We start from the raw sequence: 25,302 nt of genomic DNA, 5'->3' as shown, positions 1-25,302 counted from the left end.
CTCAGCCACATTTCCGGTACTCAGTAGCTACACGTGGCTAGTGGCTGCATTGCAGCTTTAGACAAAGAAACAAGAACTAAAAAGAAATGACTGAGAGAAAAGTAATAAGCAGTTATCTTGCAAACCAAGAGGGGGTGGGAATCAGCAAGTAGAATTCTGACTCATTGTTTTTCAAATATACTACATTTTCCAATGCAGAATGCTACATGAATATTTTGATTTTTATAATTTGAGCCAGATTAGGGAAAGGGGAGCTGTGGATTGAAGGGTTGTGAGTGCCTGGGCATTTTTTATTTTTGGTACCTTGGGCAGCTTGATAGTTGTTTTGTTTTCTTTTTTAAATCCCTGTGACTTCTTTATTTTATCACTGAAAATTTGTGCTTCTTAATCCCCTTCACCTATTTTAACAGCTTGACATTTTAACTATATGCATCAGGCAACCTTCTGATTCTAATTTGATTTCTCAAGTAAACTTTACATTGCAAAAAAGGACATGCTCTCCAGTTAATGCATCACAGCCAAATTAGCCCTGAATAGAATTATTAAATATTAAATATTAGTTTACTAATATTAAGTATTAGTAAATAGTCAAAGTTGACAGTCAAGATACAGAGTGAGGTTCTTCTCTTTTTTTTAAGATTTTTATTTATTTGAGAGAGAAAGAGAGCATGAGAGGGGAGAGGCAACCGGAGAAGGAGAAGCAGGCTCCCCACTGAGAAGAGAGCCTTATGCCAGGCTCAGCTTGATCCCAGAACCCACCAGGATCACAACCTGAGCCAAAGGCAGACGCTCAACTGCTTAACCGACTGAGCCACTCAGGCACCCCCAGAATGAGGCTCCTATCTGAAAGAGCCAACTGATAGCCTCCCATAAGCCCATTGTCATCTTATACTATGTATTCATATGACATTGCTAGATAACAAAATAAAATATCTAACCATGGTCTTTTATTTTTTTAATTTTTTTTATTGGAGTTCAATTTGCCAACATATAGCATAACACCCAGTGCTCATCCCGCCAAGTGCCCCCCTCAGTGCCCATCACCCAGTCACCCCAACCCCCCGCCCACCTCCCCTTCCACTACCCCTTGTTCATTTCCCAGAGTTAGGTGTCTCTCATGTTTTGTCACCTTCACTGATATTTTCGCTCATTTTCTCTCCTTTCCCTTTATTCCCTTTCACTAATTTTTATATTCCCCAAATGAATGAGACCATATAATGTTTAAAATAAACAATTGAGAATGTTAGAATTGGTTTTTTCCCAAATAGGTTGTTTTGTAATTTTTCCCAAACTTTTTGGGAAACTTTTTGGGAATTTTGCAGGATATTAAGAGGTATTTATTGAAAAAAAATCATTGCTAATTATATTTTTCATCTAAAATTTATTTTTAGACATATGTAAGAAAAGCACTATGCTGTTATATATAGTTGTTTGTATAATTATATAATTGCCTTTAGGAAACGGTGTGTGTACCTGAAAACAGCAGGAAATCCCAGGTTTCATGAAAGCATTATAGTGGATATGCACATGGAAGCAAGGCAACTACTGAGCTGATGATGTATGTTGTCTATTTAATAATCTTTGGTTTATGCGTGTCTTCTTTCAATATATATTTATGATATTTTTCACTTAATAAATTATGTCATCTACTCTGGAAGTTGTTCTGATATAAAGTTTAAAGTATATATGAACAAAGTTCTTATCATTTCTTGCAACAACTAATTCATGTATGCATTTACATTTTACTGTCTTGTGTGCTAGAGTTAATAATGGTCCCCCCAAAGATGTTCACATCCTAATTGGATGTGTGGATATTTTACCTTATGTGGCCAAATGAGAAATAGAAAACTTATACACTATGCTCATCTGAATGGATATTACTATCAGTACATTATCATCTTAAAAGCGTTCATGTAAAATAAGTTTGGAGATGATGGACAAGAGTCCATTTGATAGTGTTTCTATAATAATAACTAGACAATCACTGTAACTAAGATTGTTAAACTCTAAATAACTTATTGGTGGTAGCAACTGTAAATCCAGCTACTTTTTAAAAAGTAATCTCTACATCCAACATGGGGCTTGATTGAACTCACAATTCCAAGATCAAGAGTCACATGCTCTATGGACTGAGCCAGACTGGTGCCCCTAGCTAAAAATCTTTATAATGAGTAATATATGTTGATCAGCAATGAAATATATATATTTAGCCCTACTAAATGCTAGGGCTACCCACTGGGGATATAGCAGTCAGCAAGACAGAAATGCTCCCTTCCCTCATGGAGGTAACAGTCTAGCAGGGGAGGCAGATATATACACTTAATTAGAATCATGGTAGGTGATATGAAAATATATTATAGGGAATGGACTAACCTAGTCTGGGTCGTCAGACAGGACTCATCTAGGAATGATGTTTAAGCTGTGATCTAAAAGATGACTTGGAATTGGCCAAGAGGGAAGAGGAGAGAGGGAAAAAGAAAGTCTCAGAGAGCTAGAGTACCAAATGCAAAAGCCCAAAGGCAGTAAAGACTCCATGGCACTTGAAGAACTAAAAATAGAAACAGTGGAGCCTTTCAATTCAAGATAGCTGAGAACTTCCCCATACCACTTTTCTTAAAAATAACAAGGAGGAAAAAGAGAAAACAGATTTCATCTTTATTGAACTGGTAGTCACCCCAAACCACAATACACGAAAATGAAAAATGGATCGAGGATGGTGAAGCACTTAGCAGACTCAAGGAAGGTCAAGCTGAAGTGGTTAGAGGAGAAACCAAGGAGAGCAAGGCAGGTCACCCTGAGGAACCCTAGAAAAGACTCACAAACTGTAAGTAGGTAAAGTGCAGGAAGGAAGCTAGAATGAAAAATGGGAGAAGTGTAATGCAGAAAAGGGAGATTTGTTTAAAAATCTGTTTAATAAGCAGACAGATCCTCACATCCCCATTCTACCTGATATAATCAGGCTACTGCTTTTACTTTCACAGGAGACAGGAAATGTCACCTCTGGAGAAAGTAAACCAGAGGAGTTCTAGATGTGGCAGCATGAGGCATAGATCAGAGAGTGAGATATCTCACTGAAAAAAGAAGAAATAAGGGGCACCTGGGTGGTGCCTGCTTCTCCCTCTGCCTATGTCTCTGCCTGTGTCTTTGCCTTTTCTCTGTCTCTCATGAATAAATAAATAAAATCTTAAAAAAAAAAAAAAGAGGAATTAAGTCTGAAACTGAAAATAAGACACCCAGTCCGCTTCTCCTGCTTGTAGAACTTTGCAGCCAAGTTCTACTCTCTAGCAAAAAATAAAAGGTAAAAACTTTATTCTCAGGAAAAACTGAACCATGTCAGAAAAAAAGCCAAAGACGCTGACATCTGGGGCTCCCCAAAGGAAAACCCTTCAATTGCCAAGACTCAAACACACATTTGGGGCCTCTGATCAGCTTTTAGGACTTCACTCCTAAAATATGAACAGATAAAAATCACCATATACCAGAGGGAACCCTTCAACATGAAAAAGTAAAAAACCTCCAACATGTAAGAATCAGGGAGAGAAAAGGAATCACAAGAAACAGAGACAATGCAGGGAGCATATACATACTTCAAAGAAATTAAGAGTATCACCAAAAAAATATTGTATCTGTAAAACAAGAACAGGATACTAAAAGAAGAAATAGTCTAAGAGCAAGGAAGACCAGTTGAAAATTACAAATAATAAAACTATTTAAAATTCAGTAAAAAATTATATATTGAAAGATAAATCCTCTGAAGTAGAATGAACTTGGAAACTGACACAGGTCAGAAAAAGTCATGAGGACATTCTAAAAAATAACTTGCTGATCTTTTTTTTTTAATTAGTCTTAAAAAAATAATAAATAAATAAGTCTTATAGGGAGATAAAATGGTAGGCAGATGGGGAGCATTGCTCTAGATTTAAAAACTCTAAAGAAATAAAACAACAAAATGCAATGTGTGAACTTTGGATCCTGGCTTTTTTTTTTTTTTTTAAGATTTATTTCTTCATGAGAGACACACAGAGAGGCAGAGACACAGGCAGAGGGGGAAGCAGGCTCCCTGTGGGGGAGCCTGATGTGGGACTAGATCCCAGAACCCTGGGATCATGACCTGAGCCAAAGGCAGACACTCAACCATTAAGACACCCAGGCATCCCTGGATCCTGGCTTTAAAAAACAAACAAACAAACAAAAAAAGAGGGACTCCTGGATGGCTCAGCGCTTTAGCACCTGCTTTTAGCCCAGGGCATGATCCTGGAGTCCCAGGATCGAGTCCGAGTCCTAGAATCGAGTCCGAGTCCTAGAATCGAGTCCCACATCGAGCTCCCTGCAGGGAGTCTGCTTCTCCCTCTGCCTGTGTCTCTGCCTCTCTCTTTCTCTCTCTTTCTTTGTGTTTCTCATGAATAAGTAAAAATCTTAAAAAAAAAAAAAAAAAAGAAAGAAAAGAAAAGAAAAACTGCTATAAAAACTATTACTGAGGAATTATTGTTACTTTTCCTCAGCCGGATAGTACTATTACAGGCATACAGGGATAGTCCTTATTTTTAGGAGTTACATTTTAAAATGTTTGGCAATGTAATGTCCTGTTGTCTGCCACTTACTTCCAAATAGGTCGCCAAAATAGTCAAATAGATAAAGCAAATATAGGGAAATGTTGACAATTGTTTAGTCTAAATAATGGATATCCTAGTGTTGATCATACTATTCTCTCAACTTTGAAATTTTTCATAATAAATTGTTATCAAAAATAAAGTAAAGGGCAGCCTGGTTGGCTCAGCGGTTTAGCGCCGCCTTCAGCCCAGGAAGTGATCCTGGAGTCCCAGGATCGAATCCCATGTCGGGCTCCCTGCATGGAGCCTGCTTCTCCCTCTGCCTGTGTCTCTGCCTCTCTCTGTGTGTCTTCCATGAATAAATAAATAAAATCTTTAAAAATAAATAAATTCAATTTAGCTAACTTAGTGTAATATTAGTGTCAGGGGTAGGATTTAGTGATTCATCACTAAACAACACCCAGTAGTCATCCCATCAAGTGCCCTCCCCCTTTTTTTTTTTTTTTAAGAGATTATTTATTTATCCATGAGAGACACGGAAAGATGCAGAGAGAGAGGCAGAGACACAGGCAGAGGGAGAAGCAGGTTCTGTGCCGGGAGCCCGACGTGGAACTCGATCCCAGGTCTCCAAGATAATGCCCTGGGCTGAAAGGCGGCGCTAAACCATTGAGTCACCTGGGATACCCCCACATCTTCTTTATGCATTCATCTGTTGATAGACATCTGGTCTCTTTCCATACTTTGGCCATTGTGGACATTGTTTCTATAAACATTGGGGTGCATGTGCCCCTTCGAATTACTATGTTTGTATCTTTTGGATAAAGTGCAATTGCTGGGTGGTAGGGTAGTTCTATTTTGAACTTTTGGGGGAACCTCCATTCTGTTTTCTAGAGCAGCTGTACCAGCTTGCATTCCCACCAACAGTGTAGGAGGGTTCCCTTTTCTCTGCATCCTCATCAACATCTGTTGTTTCCTGACTTGTTAATTTTAGCCATTCTGACTGGTGTGAGGTGGTATCTCACTGTGGTTTTGATTTGTAATTTCCCTGATGCTGAGTGATGTTGAGCATTTTTTCATGTGTCTGTTGGACACGTGTAGGTCTTCTATGGAGAAATGTCTGTTTATGTCCTCTGCCCATTTCTTGACTGGGTTTTTGTTTGTTTTTTGGGTGTTGAGTCTGATAAGTTCTTTATAAATTTTGAATACTAGGCCTTTATCTTATAAGACATTTATGAATATCCTCTCCCATTCTGTAGGCTGCCTTCTAGTTTTTTTTATTGTTTCCTTTGCTATGCAAAAGCTTTTTATCCTGATGAAGTCCCAATAGTTCATTTTTTGTATGTTTTGAATTGTGGCCTCTTTTGAGAAGAATTCAAAATAGAATGAAGCAGTAAATAAATTGGCTGAATCCAATCAAGCGAGGTAGCTAATCAGACTGAAATCAGTCCTAATCAGATTGAAAATTAGTTAACGATATAATTGAAATCCTCCTTACTTTTAGTGGAACAGTTTGGGTATATAAAGGACAAGTGAAATCAAATCTATTTTTGAGATATCCAAGAGAATTTGGAGTATAAAAGAACTAACAATCACTCATATTTATAAATATAAAAGCACAAGTACTTAAAAAGGCTTGTCAATCAGACAATTAAGGTATGTGAGGAAATAAAATATTTAAATGTATGCAATTTGAAAAGAGTTATATTTAAGTGGCAAAACTGCTAAAATTTGCTAGATTCTTTTTTGATTTTGTTTTTAGATTTTTAGCTAAAGTAATAAAATGTATTAACTGAAATGTTATAATTCTCTTTTTATTCTTCTTTTAACAGCTTAGACAATTTGCCAAGAGAAATTTGGATCTCATAAGACAGATCAGGGCTAGAAATTTAAATTTAAAATTAAAGTTAAGTGAGTCATTATCTTAGAGAAAATAAAAAATGCTGTGTAAGTGAAAAGAACACTCTTACATTCAATCACTAAAGAAATATTTATTAAACTTCTACTATGTGCCAGGCACTGTGTTAAGTGCTAAGTTGCAATTGTGAGCAAAATGTCTATGGTATGGGATATATAAGTGGACTGCACTGTGAGCAGTACCAGTCCTTACAGGGTGTTGTTGAAAGTGTTGTTGTGTATTTGTAGAGTGATATTACTAAAGGGTTATATTCAGATTTAACCGATCAAATTATGTACCACAGACATACTCCAATCCTGCCAAGATCCTGCCCACAAAAAAATTGTCCTATAACCTGTGTACTGTATTTGTTCTGTTCCTCTGGATATTCATACAGGTTAAAAAATGCATGTATAGAGGCAGCCCTGGTGGCGCAGCGGTTTAGCGCCGCCTGCAGCCCAGGGCATGATCCCGGAGACCCTGGATCAAGTCCCACATCAGGCTCTCTGTATGGAGCCTGCTTCTCTCTCTGCCTCTCATTCTCTCTCTGTGTTTCTATGAATAAATAAATAAAATCTTTTTAAAAAGTGCATGTATAATTATCTGTGTTTAGAACTTAAGTCTGTTTCACATATAAACCCAAAGATTTTTTGCATGGGTTTTATACACACTAGATTTTCTTTTTTTTTTCTTTTCTTTTCTTTTTTATATTCATGAGAGACACACAGAGAGAGGCAGAGACATAGGCAGAGGGAGAAGCAGGCTTCCTGCAAGGAGCCGGATGTGGGACTCGATCCTAGGACCCCAGGATCACACCTGAGATGAAGGCAAATGCTCAACCACTGAGCCACCCAGGCATCCCTAGACAATAAATTATTAATCAAAAAAAAAAAAAAAGAAGAAGAGTTAGGGAAGGAGAAGGGGGAGTCAGAGAGAGAGAAACTGGAAGTGGAGAAAAGGAGGAAGCTGGTATTAGAAGGGAGAAGAAGACTGAGAACAAAGATTACCCAGGAGACATGAGTTAAGAGGGTTCCTTGTTTCATCAACAAATGTTTATTGCCTAAATATTTAGGGAGCCTGTGTCTCTGCCTCTCAATGTATCTCTTATGAATAAATAAATAAAATCTTTAATAATAATAATAATAATTTATTCTCTATATTTTCCCAGCATTTTATAATCTTTTTTTTTTTTTTTCCTTAGGAAGAGAGAGAGTGTGAGCACAGGCAGAAAGGCAGGAGGAGTGGGGCGGGGTGCAGGAAGGGAGAAGAGAGAGAGAGGAAGAGAATCTTAAGCAGGCTCCATGCCCAGCCCAGAGCCTGATATCAGGCTCCATCTCATGACCCTGAGATCATGATCTGATCCAAAATCAAGAGTTGGATGCTAAAAAAAAAAAAAAGAGAGAGAGAGAGAGAGAGAGTTGGATGCTTCAATGGCTGAGCTACTCAAGCACTCTCTTCCCCACTGTTCTTTGTCATTCTTTTTTCCTTCTCTCCAGCTCTAATTTTTTCTGCCCATTTCTCTCCTTTTTTCTCTTTAATCTAGTATTGCCTCCACCTTTCTTTCTTCTCTCCTCCTTCTATGGAAATTCTAACTCTTAGCTAGCTATAATAAATACTTATAGTATTTATTGAAAGTTTATTATTTACAGAAATTTATCCTGCTTTTAGTGTTTGAATAATTTTAAAATGTAAAAATGTATCTACAGCAATGCTTAATTTCTAAGGATTATTTTAATAACATATTAATAGCTAAATTAAGGGGCACCTGGGGGGCTCAGTCAGTGAAGTATCTGCCTTTAGCTCAGATCATGACCCCAAGATCCTGAGATGGAGCCCCACATTGAGCTCCTTGCTTAGTGGGGAACCTGCCTCTCCCTCTCCCTCTACCTGTTACTCTATCTATTTGTGCGCTCTCTCTGTCAAACAAATAAAATCTTTCTTAAAAATAGCTAAATTAAATTGCTTTTTAATTATGTGTGATTCTTTCTTAACTTTTCAGGGGTCAGTAATTCTCTGTGAAAGTTTCACTGCCTCATTTTATACCTCTCCAAAGAAAAGGACTGTCCTCCAGTGACCTTCAGGTCCTGGAAATTCTGCTTATTTGGACAATATTTACGCACATAACCAAGGTTAAGTGAAACTTTTGGAGTCCAGGCCAAATTCCACCTCCTGAGACATCTCCCTATATATATTTCTACCCAGGTAGAATCAGGTTACAATGAGCAGTACAGGCAAACTCAGAAAAGAAAATAAATTAAAACCATGGGCTGAACACTCATCCTCTTTGGACCTTAGATTCCTTCTTGAGAACTAAAAAACCTGACACTGATGATTTCTAAGGCCCTTTCCATATTTGGCATTTCATGACTGAATCTCAAACAGTGGAATTTCTAAAAGGGAAACATGAAACCCAAGAGGTAGATTTTCTCAGTAATCCTAGAATTTCAAAGCTAAAGTGGTTCCATGGCGTTCACCTAATGTGACCTGCAATAACTTCATCTCTTTGAACCTTGATTTCTATACCTGTAATATGGGACTACAAACCCGGTCTTGCCAGGCTGCTAGGAGAATTAGAGCTACTATCTGCCTACTGCTAAGAAAACATGACAACAGGCTCAAAATGGAATTGCTCATGCTCAGCGCCACAGCACTAAATGGAGACTTAATTATAAATTTGGCTCTCTCAGAAATGGAATCTTAAATCAGTCAATCAGGAATCACTGATCAGCACTCTTTTTTTTTTTAAATGTTCAATTTTTTTTATTATTTATTTATGATAATCATACAGAGAGAGAGAGAGGCAGAGACACAAGCAGAGGGAGAAGCAGGCTCCATGCACCGGTAGCCCGACGTGGGATTCGATCCCGGGTCTCCAAGATCGCGCCCTGGGCCAAAGGCAGGCGCCAAACCGCTGCGCCACCCAGGGATCCCACTGATCAGCACTCTTGAGGTAATCTGCCTACTAGACCCTCTGAAATACTCTTAAGGAAAGTAGCTTTGCAATAACTAACCTGCTTTTTGTGCCTAATAATAATGTCGTTGTTCCTGCTCCCTTCTGCCTATAAGCCTTTCATTTTCACAACTCCTCAGAGCTCCTCTCTGTTTACTGGATTGGATGATGCCAAATAAACTCTTATTTTTTTAAAATTTATGTGTATTAGGGAAATACAAATCAAAACCACAATGAGATACCACCTCACACCAGTGAGAATGGGGAAAATTAACAAGGCAGGAAACAACAAATGTTGGAGAGGATGCGGAGAAAAGGGAACCCTCTTACACTGTTGGTGGGAATGTGAACTGGTGCAGCCACTCTGGAAAACTGTGTGGAGGTTCCTCAAAGAGTTAAAAATAGACCTGCCCTACGACCCAGCAATTGCACTGTTGGGGATTTACCCCAAAGATTCAGATGCAATGAAACGTCGGGACACCTGCACCCCGATGTTTCTATCAGCAATGTCCACAATAGCCAAACTGTGGAAGGAGCCTCGGTGTCCATCGAAAGATGAATGGATAAAGAAGATGTGGTTTATGTATACAATGGAATATTACTCAGCAATTAGAAACGACAAATACCCACCATTTGCTTCAACGTGGATGGAACTGGAGGGTATTATGCTGAGTGAAATAAGTCAATCGGAGAAGGACAAACAGTGTATGTTCTCATTCATTTGGGGAATATGAATAATAGTGAAAGGGAATATAAAGGAAGGGAAAAGAAATGTTGGGAAATATCAGGAAGGGAGACAGAACATAAAGACTCCTAACTCGGGGAAACGAACTAGGGGTGGTGGAAGGGGAGGAGGGCGGGTGTTGGAGGGGAATGGGTGACGGGCACTAAGGTGGACACTTGACGGGATGAGCACTGGGTGTTTTTCTGTATGTTGGTAAATTAAACACCAATAAAAGTTAATTAAAAAATAAAAAAATAAAAAAAAATAAAATTTATGTGTATTTATTGAAGAATAATTGACATACAATATCGTATTAGTTTCCAGTGCACAACACAGTGATCCAATATTTATAGGCATTATGAAATGGTTACCACAGTAAACTCCAGTTACCATCTGTCACCATAGAAAGTTGTTATAATATTATTGACTATACTCCCTACACTCTACGTTACATCTCCACATTCTATTTATTTTATAACAGGAAAATTGTACTTCTTAATCCCCTTCACCTGTTTCATGCATCCCCTCCTCCCCTCTGCCAACCATCAGTTTGTTCTCTGTATCTCTGAGTTGGCTTCTGTTTTGTTTTGTTTGCTCACCTATTTTGTTTCTTAGATTCCACATATGAGTGAAATGATACAGTATTTGTCTCTTTCTGTCCAACTTATTTCACTTAGCATTATACTCTCTAGGTCCATCCACATTATTGCAAATGTCAAGATTTCATACGTTTTTTATGACTGTAAACTCTTTTTTTTAATTCTTTGAACTTTGTATGTATTCTAACTTGAAAGATAGATCAGTTAAACATTAATTAATTAATTAATTTATTTATTTATTCATGAGAGACAAAGAGAGAGAGAGAGAGAGAGAGAGGCAGAGACACAAGCAGAGGGAGAAGCAGGCTCCATGCACCGGGAGCCCGACGTGGGACTCGATCCCGGGTCCCCAGGATCACCCCTGGGCTTAAGGCAGTGCTAAACCGCTGAGTCACCCAGGCTGCCCTATGGCTGTAAATTCTTAAAGTTTTTAATGTGACTCAGTTTACCTTTTAACACTACTTTATGGAATGTGGCGAATAAATGGCAGTTATCATTTCATCTAAAACTCCTAACTTTTTTTTTTTAAGATTTATGTATTTATTTGAGAGAGAGAACACCAGTGAAGGGGAAGGTCAGAGGGAAAAGCAGACTCCCTGCTGAGCAGGGAGCCTGATGTGGGGCTCCCTCCCAGGCCCCAGGATCACGACCTGAGCCTAAGGCAGATGCTCAACCACTGAGCCACCCAGGTGTCCCTCAAAGTAGAGGATTCTTATGAAAACTTTCTTTTTTTTTTTTAAATGTCCATTTTTTTTCTTTTTTAATTTTTATTTATTTATGATAGTCACACACACAAAGAGAGAGAGAGAGAGAGGCAGAGACACAGGCAGAGGGAGAAGCAGGCTCCATGCACCGGGAGCCCGACGTGGGACTCGATCCTGGGTCTCCAGGATCGCGCCCTGGGCCAAAGGCAGGCGCCAAACCGCTGCGCCACCCAGGGATCCCTTATGAAAACTTTCATAAGCCAAAATGGCATAAAGAAGAAGAAATCAACAGTAATTTATGTGGAACATTTTTTTAGCATTCCCAGACCCAAGCAAATAACCTCTCTTAAGCTTTTCTGATACCTTAAGGACACATCTTGCTAACAAAAGCACAAAATAAATTGAGGTAAAGCACAGATGCTCACAGACACAAATCAAAGCCATGGCACCTTGATCCTGAGATGCTGAGTGTACTTCAGGGGGCGGGGAGATGGGGGGTACAGGGACTTGTGTCAGGTACACGCTGCCTCTCTAAGGGTTTGCTGCAAAATAAATGCTGAATGCTATTTTTGCTTTTTGCCTTTTTTCTTGTAAAAAACGAAAATTCTCTTTGGATTTCTTTCAGTTGGCAAAAACAGTTCCTCATGCAGGTCTTTTAAAAACAATGCAGCATAATTCAAATTTTCAGAAATCAAGAGTTTTTTTTTTTTTTTAAGATTGTATATGTTTATTCATGAGAGACAGAAACATAGGCAGAGGGAGAAGCAGGCTCTTCACAGGGAGCCCGATGTGGGACTGTTTCCTGAAACCCTGGGATCAGGCCCTGAGCCAAAGACAGAGGCTCAACCGCTGAGCCACCCAGGTGTCCCAAAAATCAAGGGATATTTGTATATTATCTCCACCCCAAGGCCTGAACATCTACTAATTTTCAGCATCCTAGGGCCTACCAGCATTTACAATAAAGAAAAAGAGAGAATAGCCCAAATTGCTATCTAAACTTAAGTATTAAATGCTTTAGAAACTCAGAGCAAGAAAACAAACTTTCTGAAATTGCTCTCTTCAACCTTGTTTGTATGCTGCTATCATATGATTAAAAAGGAATGGTGGGGGTGCCTGGCTGGCTCAGTCAGTACAACCTGTGGCCATTTTTTTTTTTTTTTAAAGATTGTATTTATTTGTTCATGAGAGACACAGAGAGAGAGAGAGAAAGAGAGAGGCAGAAACACAGGCAGAGGGAGAAGCAGGCTCCATGCAGGGAACCTGACGTGGGGCTTGATCCCAGGTCTTCAAAATCAGGCCCTGAGCTGAAAGCAGGACTAAACTGCTGAGCCACCTGGGCTGCCCCAACCTGTGACCCTTGATCTCAGGTTTGTGAGTTCAAGCCTGACTCTGGGCTTACATTAAAAAAAAAAAGAAAAAAAAAATCATAGCATGGCTGAGTAAGGACTGAGTTAGCAAATTTCCCATAATTTCTTCAGCCAGGGGAGTGTGTGTGTGGGGGGGAGGGTGGCGTGTACACACTATAGCCCTTTAAAAATAAGAATCTATGAGGGCAATTACTTACTGCACCATTAAAAAATTGCTCCATGAAAAAGGACACATTACATAGAGAACTAAATGTCCTCTTAAGATGTTAAAGGGAGGTGGGTGGGGGTATAGGGTAACTGTAACTGGGTGATGGGCATTAAGGAGGGCACTTGATGTGATGAGCACTGGGTGTTATATGCAACTGATGAGTCACTAAATTCTACCCCTGAAACTAATAATATACTATATGTTAACTAATTGAATTTAAATAAACAATTCAAATTCAAAAAAGAAAAGATGTTAAATTCTCTTTAAATGTAACTCGATTGTTACCAATGATTATGAATGAAAAGAGAAAATACTGAAACTATTTTGCCATTATAACATGGTTTTATTTTCATTCAAACTGCATAATGTTAAGGAAAACAGTATATTTTGATACATAATAATTAATGGTTGACATTGACGAGGTCAACTTTATCTCACAAGAAAGTCTTTTGGTATTCCTTTTATTTTTTATTTATTTATTTATTTTTAAATATTAGGAAAGTTTTCTTTCTTTTTTTTTTAAGATTTTATTTATTTATTCATGAGAGACACACACAGAGAGAGAAGCAGAGACCAGGCAAAGGGAGAAGCAGGCTCCATGCAGGGAGCCCGACGTGGGACTCGATCCCAGGTCTCCAGGGTCAGGCCCTGGACCAAAGGTGGCGCTAAACCACTGAGCCACCCGGGCCACTCCTTGGTATTCCTTTTAAAGATAATATTGGTTTGGAATGGAATGTGTGAATATGACATTAAGAGTAAATACTTCAATAAAAATTGTTTCAAGTACAAAAATAACATTAATACTGATAGTACCTTTTTCTCTAATACTAATAGTACCTAATTTCTCTAGTGCTTTGAGATTATATACTTCTGCATACATTTTGACTATATTTTCTTCCTCATAACAACTTCAAGGCAAAGGTAGGTCAGTTATCACGTTACAAATTAGGAAACTCAAGCTTCTGCATGACTTGCTCAGCCAGTAAGTGGTGGAATGGCCTCAAACTGAGGTCATCTGGCTCTTTTTCCAATGTTGTTTTCTTCACTACATCATACTGCCTGCCCTATGAATCTGATATCACTTCATGTTTTTGTACTTCCTTTTTTATGTACTTTGTACATTCACAAACACTGATGTACTTCCAAGGAGGCATCATAACTCCAAGTAAACAAGAACACTTTGGGCTCTTGGTTAACACGCAGAAGAAATCTTTCTGAATTTACCTAGTCCCTATTATTTACTGTCTGTTTTTCATTATAAAGTTTCCCCAAAAGTGGAGGTAATGGGCCAGGGCACATGCTGTGGTAAGCAGATTTTGCTTTATTTCAGTTACTGAAAGTTTGGGGGGAAAGAGGAGGTATGATCTGAGCAAGTAAAACAATCTCTTGATTTTCTATGGTGGCTCAATGGATAACTGGAGTCTATTTTGCAAGCCTAAAGTTTACTTGTTCAAACCCTGGTTTGACGAATGTATACTTTGGAACCTGTTTGTTTTCTTTTTCTGATGCAGGTCATTGAAAACGTGTATGAAGTAAAAAAAAAAAAAAAAAAAAAAAAAAAAATTCCCAGCATTCTCAGTATTGTGTTCAAGAATGAGACTTATGTGTTCATAAACAGAGGCATCGTGTGCTGTCAGAGCCTGTGCATGAGATCTGGAAGGTCAGAGTCTATTTGTAACAGGAGTAATGAGAGATAAACATATTATCAGTTTACACCCAGCCTGCTGAAGCCCCAGGGTAACATATTTCTACATTTTCCGAAGCCTCCATTCTGACTCCCAGCAGGACTTCTATTTACAGGGGTTTATTTGATCTTGAATCTCAAGCTGAGCATTTTATGTCCCTTTAAGAAGTCATAGAATTCTGAGATGAATTGTCTTCACTGGTGGGTGGGCAACGGAGGGAGCTCCTGCCCTTGGCAAAATCTCAAGCTGAGCCACCCAAGCATCCTGGATTCGGTTTTTTTTTTTTTAAAGCATCTTTCTTTTAAAAATAATTTAACCGGGACACCTGGGTGGCTCAATGGCTGAGTGTCTGACTTCAGCTCAGGTGGTGATCCTAGGGTCCTGGGATCGAATCCTGCATTAGGCTCCCTGCGGAGAGCCTGCTTTTCCCTCTGCCTATGTCTCTGCCTCTCTCTGTCTCTTATGAATAAATAAATAAAATCTTTAAAAAAATAATTTAACCGTAATATTGTTCCAGGAGACCAAATGAATACATTTGCAAATAGCTTGGTGTGGAGAAAATATATTTCAGCTCTTAGGTAGGACTGGCCTGTCCCTCTTTTTTTTATATATATATATATATTTTTTTATCATAAAATAAAACACAGAAACAGATGACACTATAAAGGAAATGTTTGCCTTAATAAATTATTCTAAGGCAAACACCCTTGTAACCATCACCAGGTCAGGAAACAGAACTTTGCTACCTACTCTTAGGAACTTCTTCCAAGTGTCCCTTCTCAATCATTTCCTATCACCACCATCTCGGAAGTGACATTATCTTAACTTTTAATAGTATCACCTTCACTTCCTTTTTCTTTAATGGTTTCTCCACCCAGATGTTTACCCCAGATGGTATAGTCTTTCCCCCAACACATACAGGACACTTAAACTTTTTTTTATATATCCTTTAAATAATTTTTTTTTCCAACTTTATGTTTATCTCTCGAAGAATGGAGGCCCATTGACTTGTAGAGTTTCCCACAGTCAGGACTGTGGGATTGCATGATCATGTAGTGTTCAACATATTTCTGTTTCCTAGAAACTGGCAGCTGGATCTCAAGTCTGTAACAGATTTAGGTTTGATCTCTTCAGCAGCAATTTAAGTGGTGGTGTGGTCTTCCCTCAGGAGGTACAAAATGTCTAGTTCTCTCTCTTTTTTATGATCTTAGGAGCTGCTGAGGCACAATGACTGTATCTATTAATTCATAGGGAGTTACAAAATTGGGATATTTTATCATTTTCCTTTTACTTAATACTGGAATACTTTTTTTTTTTTTTTATGATAGTCATACAGAGAGAGAGAGAGGCAGAGACACAGGCAGAGAGAGAAGCAGGCTCCATGCACCGGGAGCCTGACGTGGGATTTGATCCCGGGTCTCCAGGATCGCGCCCTGGGCCAAAGACAGGCGCCAAAACGCTGCGCCACCCAGGGATCCCAATACTGGAATACTTTTATCTAGATTCACTTCCCCTTATCTATTTGGTTACCCAAATAACCGAACTTTTTAAAGTTCCTTTAGAGAAGAGATCTTGCAATCATCATCTACGTAATTATTTTGGGGTCCTATACCTTTGGATTGTACTACATGTTTGTTGAATTTGCAGATGAGACATTATAAACAAGACTAAAAAGCTCACTGAAGTTGTATGTAAAGCAGATGTATACAAATGAAGATCCAGTAGCAAATTCCAGCCACTAGAAACTTAAAATTCATGCTCCTCTGGTTGATTATGTTTTCAAGATCCAGTCTTTGTTTCCTGCTGGTCATTAACCTTTGTGACTTTCATGAAGAGAAAGTTGTTAACAAAAGTGAACTGATAGAAGTAAAGGAAAAAAGATTCTTGTGAATCTATTTTGGGCTAACATGCAGAGTTCCAGCCTCCCTCTAGAAAGTCAGATGTTAGTTATTTACATCGATATTTGATCACAATTTTGGACTTCCAAATGAAAGTGATTATTCTTTCAAAAAGTCTCATTTTACATGTCTGCAGTGACCTAGAAATCATACAACCTAAATCACTTAGTTTTTAAAAATGTAAATATAATTACTTTGGGAGTTCAAAAATCTTGGCATTTTTGCATTGTTTTTACATTTACTACATATAATGTAGAAAGGATAATTATTTTCTTATACTAATGTTAACAGCTATTTAAAAATATTTTCATTCTAAAAAATAATAAAATAAAAATAATAAAAATATTTTCATTCTAAGTTAACCTTAAAATTGTTTAGTGTTGACAGCTGAAGGCATTTAAGGTGCCTCCTGAAAGCACTCCGGAGTTCACCTGGAAGCAATTAGGGAGATTTGCCATATGCTCAGTGGATGCTGAACAAGAATTTGGGGGTCAGATGATCCAGGTTTCTCAGCCCACCAGTACCACTATGTATTTAATAACCTTAGATACTTGTTTGTCTTGTTCTGCTCATTTGTAAATCTGAGTAATAAAATCTATCTCCCAGAATTGTTAATTAATATTGGAAAAGGTGCCTTGTAATATTTGCTGGTAGTAAGTATCCTATTCAAGGAGACTTAACACAGTTAATCAGATGAACTGAATTGCCTTTTGTTTTTTGTTTGTTTTTTTAAATTTTTTTTAATTTTTATTTATTTATGATAGGCACACAGTGAGAGAGAGAGAGAGGCAGAGACACAGGCAGAGGGAGAAGCAGGCTCCATGCACCGGGAGCCCGATGTGGGATTCGATCCTAGGGTCTCCAGGATCGCGCCCTGGGCCAAAGGCAGGCGCTAAACCCGCTGCGCCACCCAGGGATCCCCTGAATTGCCTTTTGAATTAGCCATTATGGCAGTGGAAAATTCCAGGTCTGCCAACTTGATATTTGAAAGGGTTTCAGCTTCATTCAGATATAAATGCAACTGAGAGATTCCAGTTTGGAGATGCATTAACTTACAAGTGAATGATAAAAATCTGCACACACCGGTGCTTCCTGTGAATATACATTTCTCATACTTCATTCATCTCCTCGGTGTCTACCCTGAAAAAGTGCTAGATCTGATACGCTGTTCACTACATGAAAGTATAGACAAAAATAGAACAATTTAGTCTTAACTATTAATTAAAAGGCACAGTCATTAGCCTGACTGTCTGATCTTTGTGCCAGATTTTTGTGTATTACAAATCTGCAGAAAGAGGGATCCCTGGGTGGCGCAACGGTTTGGCCCAGGGCGCGATCCTGGAGACCCGGGATCGAATCCCACGTCAGGCTCCCGGTGCATGGAGCCTGCTTCTTCCTCAGCCTGTGTCTCTGCCTCTCTCTCTCTCTCTCTGTGACTATCATAAATGAATAAATAAAAAAAAAAAAATTTAAAAAAAAAAACAAATCTGCAGAAAGAAAACTTTCCAGAAAGGAAGAATTTGCTTCAAGAACTATCCTGCAGGAATATCAAAAGGTTTTCCTCCTTTCCTTCTTTTTTGCCTCAGGCATAACATTTTACTTTATAGAAATGGAAATAAAGGTATTAATTTGGACAATCCTCTCTTTTTAATTAAAGATTTTATTTATTTATTAATGAAAGATAGAGAGAGGCAGAGACATAGGCAGAGGAAGAAGCAGGCTCCCTGCGGGGAGCCCAATGTGGGACTCAATCCCAGGACCCCGGGATCATGACCTGAGCCAAAGGCAGCCACTCAACCGTGGAGCCACCCAGGCTTCCCAACAATCCTCTTTGACTATAAAGTTTGGATCCTAAGATTCTCGAAGACCTCTAAAGTCAAATTACAATGAAAAAACATAGCTTCAGTTTTTAAAATTAAAGTTGCTAATAATGCAATTTTGCCATACAAGTATCCAACAACCATTTGCAACCTATTAGAATGAAAATCAAAACAATTTCATCATGTTCCTTCCACTTCAACTCTAATCCTGATCTTTGGCCTCAAATTAATTTCTAGAGACTTTTTAAAAAGATTTTATTTATTTATTTATTTATTTATTTATTTATTTATGAGAGATACAGAGAGAGAGAGGCAGAGACACAGGCAGAGGGAGAAGCAGGCTCCACACAGGGAGCCCGACGTGGGACTCAATCCCAGGACCCCAGGATCAGCCCTGGACTAAAGGCGGCGCTAAACCGCTGAGCCACTGGGGCTGCCCCCTAGAGACTTTTCTAACAAAAAAACTGGACTCAGAATTTTAAGAAATCATGCTATTAACTTACACGGTTTTCAACAATTTCATTATTTTTTTTCCACAGGCAGGTGAAACAACTTTATTTCACAGTTGTCTTTAAAACCACAGACACTATGTTCTTCATATAAAAACATTAGTACAGATAACTATACTTTCTAGAAAATGATTATATAGACCCTCTCAAAGAAAAATGCACACCATTATATGGTTCAGACAAGTTACTTGGGAAAAACACATCTGGACCGATACCTAAAACATACCAGGAGACCACGCTGCATCTTTTGGTTCAAAGTATAGATTACTGTCATCAGTAAGGGCTCCTGAATTCTTACATATTTGATAATACACATATAGACTGGTTTGTGACTTAATGCTCCATTGGTTCATCAGCCTTTTCTGCAGGTTCATCAGCAGGTTGAGCAGGCTGTGCCTTTCTTTCTCTGCGGTCTTTCTTCAAGACCTTCCAGGAACGGAGATACATCATCATCATCATAAACTCGTAAACTCGTAAACATCATCATCATCATAAACATCGTAAACTCCAAGTCTTTACCAACAATTCCAATGGAAACATTCTTTGTAGTTAGGTCCTGTTCTGCAGGAAGTGTCTCTCCTAAGGCACGCAGACCATGTTTAACCAGTTCATTCAAATTGCATTTCATAAACCCAGACATATCTCTCTCCAAGTAAGTACGAGCTGTTGAGAACGGGCTCCAATGGACATGGCTCTACAGTCAAAATAGTTGGCAGATGGACAGGTTTGGAAAATGTGAGGGCCCATATCATCATAACCAGCAATAAGCAGTCCAACACCATATGGTCTCCGGCCATACCGTTGTGTTGGTATCTGGGTCTTGCTTCCATTTAGAGATACAAGACGAGCCACAGGAAGAGGTCTGTCAAATACAAATCTGGAATCCAAACACTCCTGGCGCATAACATTACATAACAGTCTAGCATCAGCAGTAAGTCCCGCAATTGAGATACCAGTATGGTTATCAACATGAAGAATTTTCTTCTGATGAGCTGCAAACTCTGACTGTGCTCTCTTCAATGCAACCAACACTGCATGGGTTTTTGATTTCAGACCAACTGTGGCTGAATCTTGTTTGACAGCTTCCATTGCATATTCAATTTGATGAATCCTGCCCTGAGGGCTCCAAACAGTGACGTCATTGTCATACTGGTTGCGAAACATGGTTCCGGCGCCGGTCCCGCTGCGGCCTCCCGCAGAGGTGGCGGCTTCAGGAGCGCGCTCATTATTTTTTAAATGTTTTATTTTTATTTATGAGAGAATGGTGGGGAGGGAAGGGCAGAGAGAGTAGCCCTTAGCCGGCTCTATCCCACCACTCTGAGGTCCCAACCTGAGCCGACACCGTGTCCCACGCTTAACCTTACCGCGCCACCCAGGTGCCCTAGTTTTCAAAATTGTTATTTTAATTTAATTTTTATTTTAAAACAAAACTGCATAATCAGTACAACTTTATAACTTTTAAAAGTACAAAAGCCACTAGAAATCAGGACAATGAGGGCTGATACCGTTTCCTTCATATTTTCAGCACTCCTGTCATAGGACAAGGACCGTGCGTTCATGTTTTTCGAGTGTTGAAATAGTTTACTCGTAACACAACCAGTTTTCCAATAATTCGCTTGCGGTTGGTTTTAGACTTGTAATTCAACTTTGTTTGCTATACATAGCATGTGATTTCATGAGCTCAAAATCTGAGAAAAATATAGGTTGTTGGTTTTTTTTCCTCCTTTGGTCAGAATGCATACCCAGGATAGGGGCTTCTAAGAACACGTGTTTAAGGAGCTCCGTTATTCTACCTACCTACCTACCTACCTACTCCCTTCCCCAAACGCACGGAGAGATCGAAGCTCCCAATCTTCTTTAAGCTTAGCTGTCCCGGGGGCTGCACGAGATTATTTTACAACTCAGGTAACTACTAACTTTCCGTTTTCTTTTTCTTAAAGATTTTATTTATTCATGAGAGACAAGCAGAGACACAGGCAGAGGGAGAAGCAGGCTCCACGCAGGGAGCCTGACGTGGGACTCGATCCCAGGACCCCAGGATCACGCCCCGGGCCAAAGGCGGCGCTAAACCGCTGAGCCACCCGGGCTGCCCTAACTTTCCGTTTTCTACCTTTAACGATTGAAAGCGGGCATCCACAGCGCAGACCCCACTCCCACCCGGCGGAGCAGGTGCCACTGCGTCCTCGGGGTCGGTGGGCGGGGCGGCAAGGAGAGCGGGCACCTATCAGCGGCCGCCCCAGGCGGCGGGCCCGGACGGCCTTCCCGGCGTGCCCCGCGCGCCGAGGGGACTCTTAACGTGAAGCGCCGGGTGACTCAGCCGCGTGGCCGCGCCGGCCGGGGTGGGGGGCGCGCCGCTGCGGCACGGCGGCTCCTCGCGGCGGCTCCTGGCGGCGGCTCCTGGCGGCGGCTCCTCGCGGCGACGTGTGCGCGCGCCTCCTGGGCGGGTTCGGGCCCGAGCGCGAGAGCGCGGCGGGGAGCGTCAGGTAAGTGGTGGCCCGGAGGCCGGAAGGGCGAGTGTGGCCGTGGGCAGCGCCCGGACTTTGCCTTTGTGTCAGGGCGGGGGCGTCTCCTCCGGCCGGGGAGAAAAGTCGTCGCGCGGAGGCTTGTCCGCGGCTGCGTGTGGGGCGCGGGTGTGCGTGCGGAGGCCGAAGTCTAGTAACCCGGGAGAGGGCTGTCCCCTCACATGGAGACGGTAAACGCCGCGGGGCTGGGGGGGCGAAGTGTAACTTGTGGGTCTCCGCAGGCCTGGGGTGTTTCCGTCCCGCCCGCGCGGCCGCGACGGCGACCCCCGGGCGGCTGTTGCTAACGCCTTTGCAGGCGCGTTTTCTGCCGGCAGTTAGTGGAACTCATTAGAAACCGGGTAGTTGCTCGGACTTCTTGTCCGACTCTGGAGCGGAGGGCGCTCTCGCTCGCCTCCCCGCCTCGGCTTCAGAGTCCTTCGTGCCCCCCACAGATACTGCCTTTCGTTAGTGGCTCCGAGGGCACCTGGTGGGCAGAGCCTTAACCCGCGAGCTCCTTTTTTTTTTTTTTTTCAAGTGAAACCCTATTCTTTTTTATAGTAGACAGCGACTTCGGGTTTACAAGCCTAGTTCTGCACTATCAAAAAAAAAAAAAAAACAAAAACAAAAACCCCAGACCTCTTCTATTTTGGAGTTTGTGATTCTTTCTAAAAATTCCTGGGTTGAACCGACATATTTTGTAAACAAGAAACCAGTGAACAAACGAAACCCGGTAAACAAGGTCCTGGAGGAGCTGTTTAACCAGTTCCCGAAAAAGCATTTTCCAAGCCCTTTCATTGGGCCCCTGTGAGCTGTTAGACAACTTAGCTGCAGCTGTTACCTGAGAAACAGGTATTGAGGGGTTTCATTAATGGTCCCCAAAACAGAGTGGTGTAGTCCAATGTAATCCAGAGGCGAAAGAACCTCACTTCAATGCCTATCGCTGCCCCACCCCCATCCCCACCTGTCATTCTGGGGCAGTAGTTCTCAAACGTAAGTTTGCCCCTTAAAAAATGCCAATTTGATTCTAGAGATCTGTGATGGGTCCCTGAAACTGCATTTTAAGCAGGCACCCCCTTCCTTGGTGTGTTATACCACACTTTGAGAAACACCACCATAGGGCTGGCCTGAGAATCTCCAGAAGTGCCTAACTCCCGCATCCCTTGGTTGATTTACTGTCCCCTTCCCTCCAGCCAGCCATGAGCCAAGAAGCTGGCCTTGAGCTAGTGCTTTCTTGGACTCTGACACCAGGGTAGGAAATGACTTTCATACATATTCTGATCTTGCCTCGGTGGGTTAGAGGCAAGTGCCTATTAGTCTGTACTGTACTTCCAGTATCATCAGAATTTAAGCAGTGCCATTAGGTCACATCTTCCCATCCTAACTCAGTCTCAGTCTTCCCGTTAGAACCAGGGCAGCCAATGCTATGTAATTCCCATGGACTCGAGTCCTCAGATTTCATGGTACCTAGCGGTCCTGGTAGCATTTATGAGAGCTTTCAGTTTCGCTGAATACAGTCACGGAATATCCTAGTAATGCCCTATTTTGTTGCAAAGCCTGTAGGGGGTCACTTTAGCAACAACATTGCAAAGATGGTACACAGTCACACTGCTCCCTTGACATGGAAACCAGAGCTGAATAACGTCTGCTGCTAAGAGCTTTTTCTATTTCCTAGTTCCTCTTCAAATAGATATATGTAAGGGTGAGGTTAGATAGGCTGCTGGACTTTTCTGTTTTTGACATCTTTTTTTCTATATTAATCTTTTCCCGTTGGTTCACAAATGTCATATCTTTTCCTTCTGTGGCCCCAGACTTCCTATTTATTGTCTTGCCTCTCCCCCAGAATCTGAACATGCCTGCCTCTCCTTGGCTAACTGGAGTAAAAAGTTGAGGGAAGTCGTTGGAATGTTGAATGACTTCTAGTAGGAAGACTCAGAATCATGGAAATATGAGGCTTAGAGATATAAGGAAACCTGTTACAAATGTGTCTGGTGCAGTCCTCTCATCTTTCAGATGAAGAATCTAGGAGATGAGATGGCAGAGGTGAGGATGCCTGGCTCCTAACCCAGTGTTCTTCCTGTTAAATCTTCTCAAGAAAAATGCTTCAGTGGGATCCCTGGGTGGCTCAGCGGTTGAGCACCTGCCTTCGCCTCAGGGTGTGACCCTGGAGTCCCGGATCAAGTCCCACATCAGGCTCCCTGCATGGAGCCTGCTTCTCCCTCTGCCTGTGTCTTTGCCTCTGTGTGTGTGTGTGTGTGTGTGTGTGTGTGTGTGTGTGTCTTTCATGAATAAATAAAAATCTTTAAGAAAAGGTTGAAAGAAATTCAGTTATAAGAAGATGACAGTGGAGAGACTTCTACATGACTACAAAAGCAGTATTTTCTAGAAAAGTAGAGATTGAAGGAAAATGTAGGAGATTGAAGGACTCTGAAGCATGAAATAGGTAGTAAAAGTTTAAATAAGCAGATACCTTGTAATCCCAAGAGACATTGTGAACTTAAAATTTTTTTAAAATTCAGTAAAGGTTAAGATGAGTACCTTGGTGACTTTTTATTAAATATTAGGTGTTTGAGCAATGTCCAGAATGTTGTTGTTTGTTTTGTTTTTAAAGATTTTATTTATTCATGAGTGACACAGGCAGAGGGAGAAGCAGGCTCCATACAGGGAGCCCGATGTGGGACTCTATCCCGGGACTCGGGGATCATGCCCTGGGCTGAAGGCAGACGCTAAACCGCTGAGCCACCCAGGCGACCCTGTACTGTTTTGTTTTGAGGTTGTTACATAACTATATTTTTGTCCATATCAAAGTTATTAGGTATTCTGTGGAAGATAGAACATAAAACTGATCTAACTACTAATCTGATTTAATATATTTTCTTAGGAGAAATAAGAGTAATGGGATACAAATGCATTTCTGAGATGTAGGCAGGAAAGAAGTATGGATGGAAAAAGAAGCTTTTTTGTTCTTGGAGAGTGAGTGCACACGCACATACACATGCATGGGGGCAAAGGGAGAAGGAGAGAGAGAATCCTAATCATGCTCTATGCCCAGTGTGAAGCTGGACATGGGGCTCTATCTCATGATCCTGAGATCACGACGTGAACCAAAATCAAGAGTTTGATACTTCAGTGACTGAGCCCCAAGAGAACCTTTTGATATTTTTGCTTTTAGTCCCCAAATTAGACATTGTTGGATTCTCCTTGTATCTTCATGAAAGTAGAATTAGAGGGGTAAGGGCTAATGTACTAAATGCTTCTACATCCATTGTTTTATTTATTTCCATTATATTGCTGAGGAATCTAAGATACAAAGAGCTTAAGTTTGTCCAAAGTCATGCACCTAGTAAGTGGCAGAGCCACTGTTCAAACTTAAATCTGCATGCCCCCAAAGCTGTTAAGATTTATGCTCAATAGTGCCCTCATTATACTTGATTGGGTGGTAGTTCAGAATGTGGGCATTGAGGCCAGCCTTTCCTGGGTTCAAATCCTGGCTCCTTTATTTACTAACTGGATAAAGTACTCCTCCGTTTCTATGTCTCTGAAACGGAAATTGTCATAGTTACCTACCTCAGAGGGCTGTTAGGGTCAAGTTAATTCACATAAAATACTTAGAACTGTGCCTGACACAGTAAATTCTCAGGAAATGTTGGCTTTTTTTTTTTTTTTAATCAAGATACTCTTTTCTTTAGATTCACATGGTCCTTCCTACTGTTAAATTACTAAGGCATTATGATAAATATAGACAAACTATCTCTGTTCTTACTAAAACAGAGGGAGCCTTATTAAAATTTTGGAAAATACTGGGGTATAGTGCAAAGATCTGTAATTGGGACCAGAGGGTTTGGTTTCTGTTTGTTTCATAGAGAAGGTTGTACGAATCAGATGAAGTAACAAAT

The 25,302-nt window shown here is 40.5% G+C and overlaps 1 protein-coding gene and 1 pseudogene across 4 annotated transcripts in view; one reads left to right on the top strand and one right to left on the bottom strand.

Annotated features, from left to right (window-relative positions):
• Positions 1 to 18,933: 18,933 nt before the first annotated feature.
• On the bottom strand, positions 18,934 to 21,074 carry LOC121485034 (annotated as a pseudogene).
• A 174-nt stretch (positions 21,075 to 21,248) lies between these two features.
• The window catches only part of KCTD20 (potassium channel tetramerization domain containing 20), a 40,026-nt gene continuing 35,972 nt past the window's right edge, over positions 21,249 to 25,302 (top strand). For 2 of the 4 annotated variants that reach the window (XM_041745009.1, XM_041744974.1), the window contains exon 1: positions 21,407 to 21,600. Coding sequence is in view for 1 of the 4 variants with exons in the window: in XM_041744974.1 (XP_041600908.1) it covers positions 21,592 to 21,600 (9 nt within the window). In the remaining 3 variants the exon portion in view is untranslated. The other 2 variants (XM_041744998.1, XM_041744982.1) reach the window with 2 other exon arrangements.

Source organism: Vulpes lagopus, chromosome 1 (assembly GCF_018345385.1).
Source record: "Vulpes lagopus strain Blue_001 chromosome 1, ASM1834538v1, whole genome shotgun sequence".
NCBI classification, from domain to species: Eukaryota; Metazoa; Chordata; class Mammalia; order Carnivora; family Canidae; genus Vulpes; species Vulpes lagopus.
The sequence above is the reverse complement of the archived record's forward strand: the minus strand, read 5'-3'. Positions and strand labels throughout refer to the sequence as shown.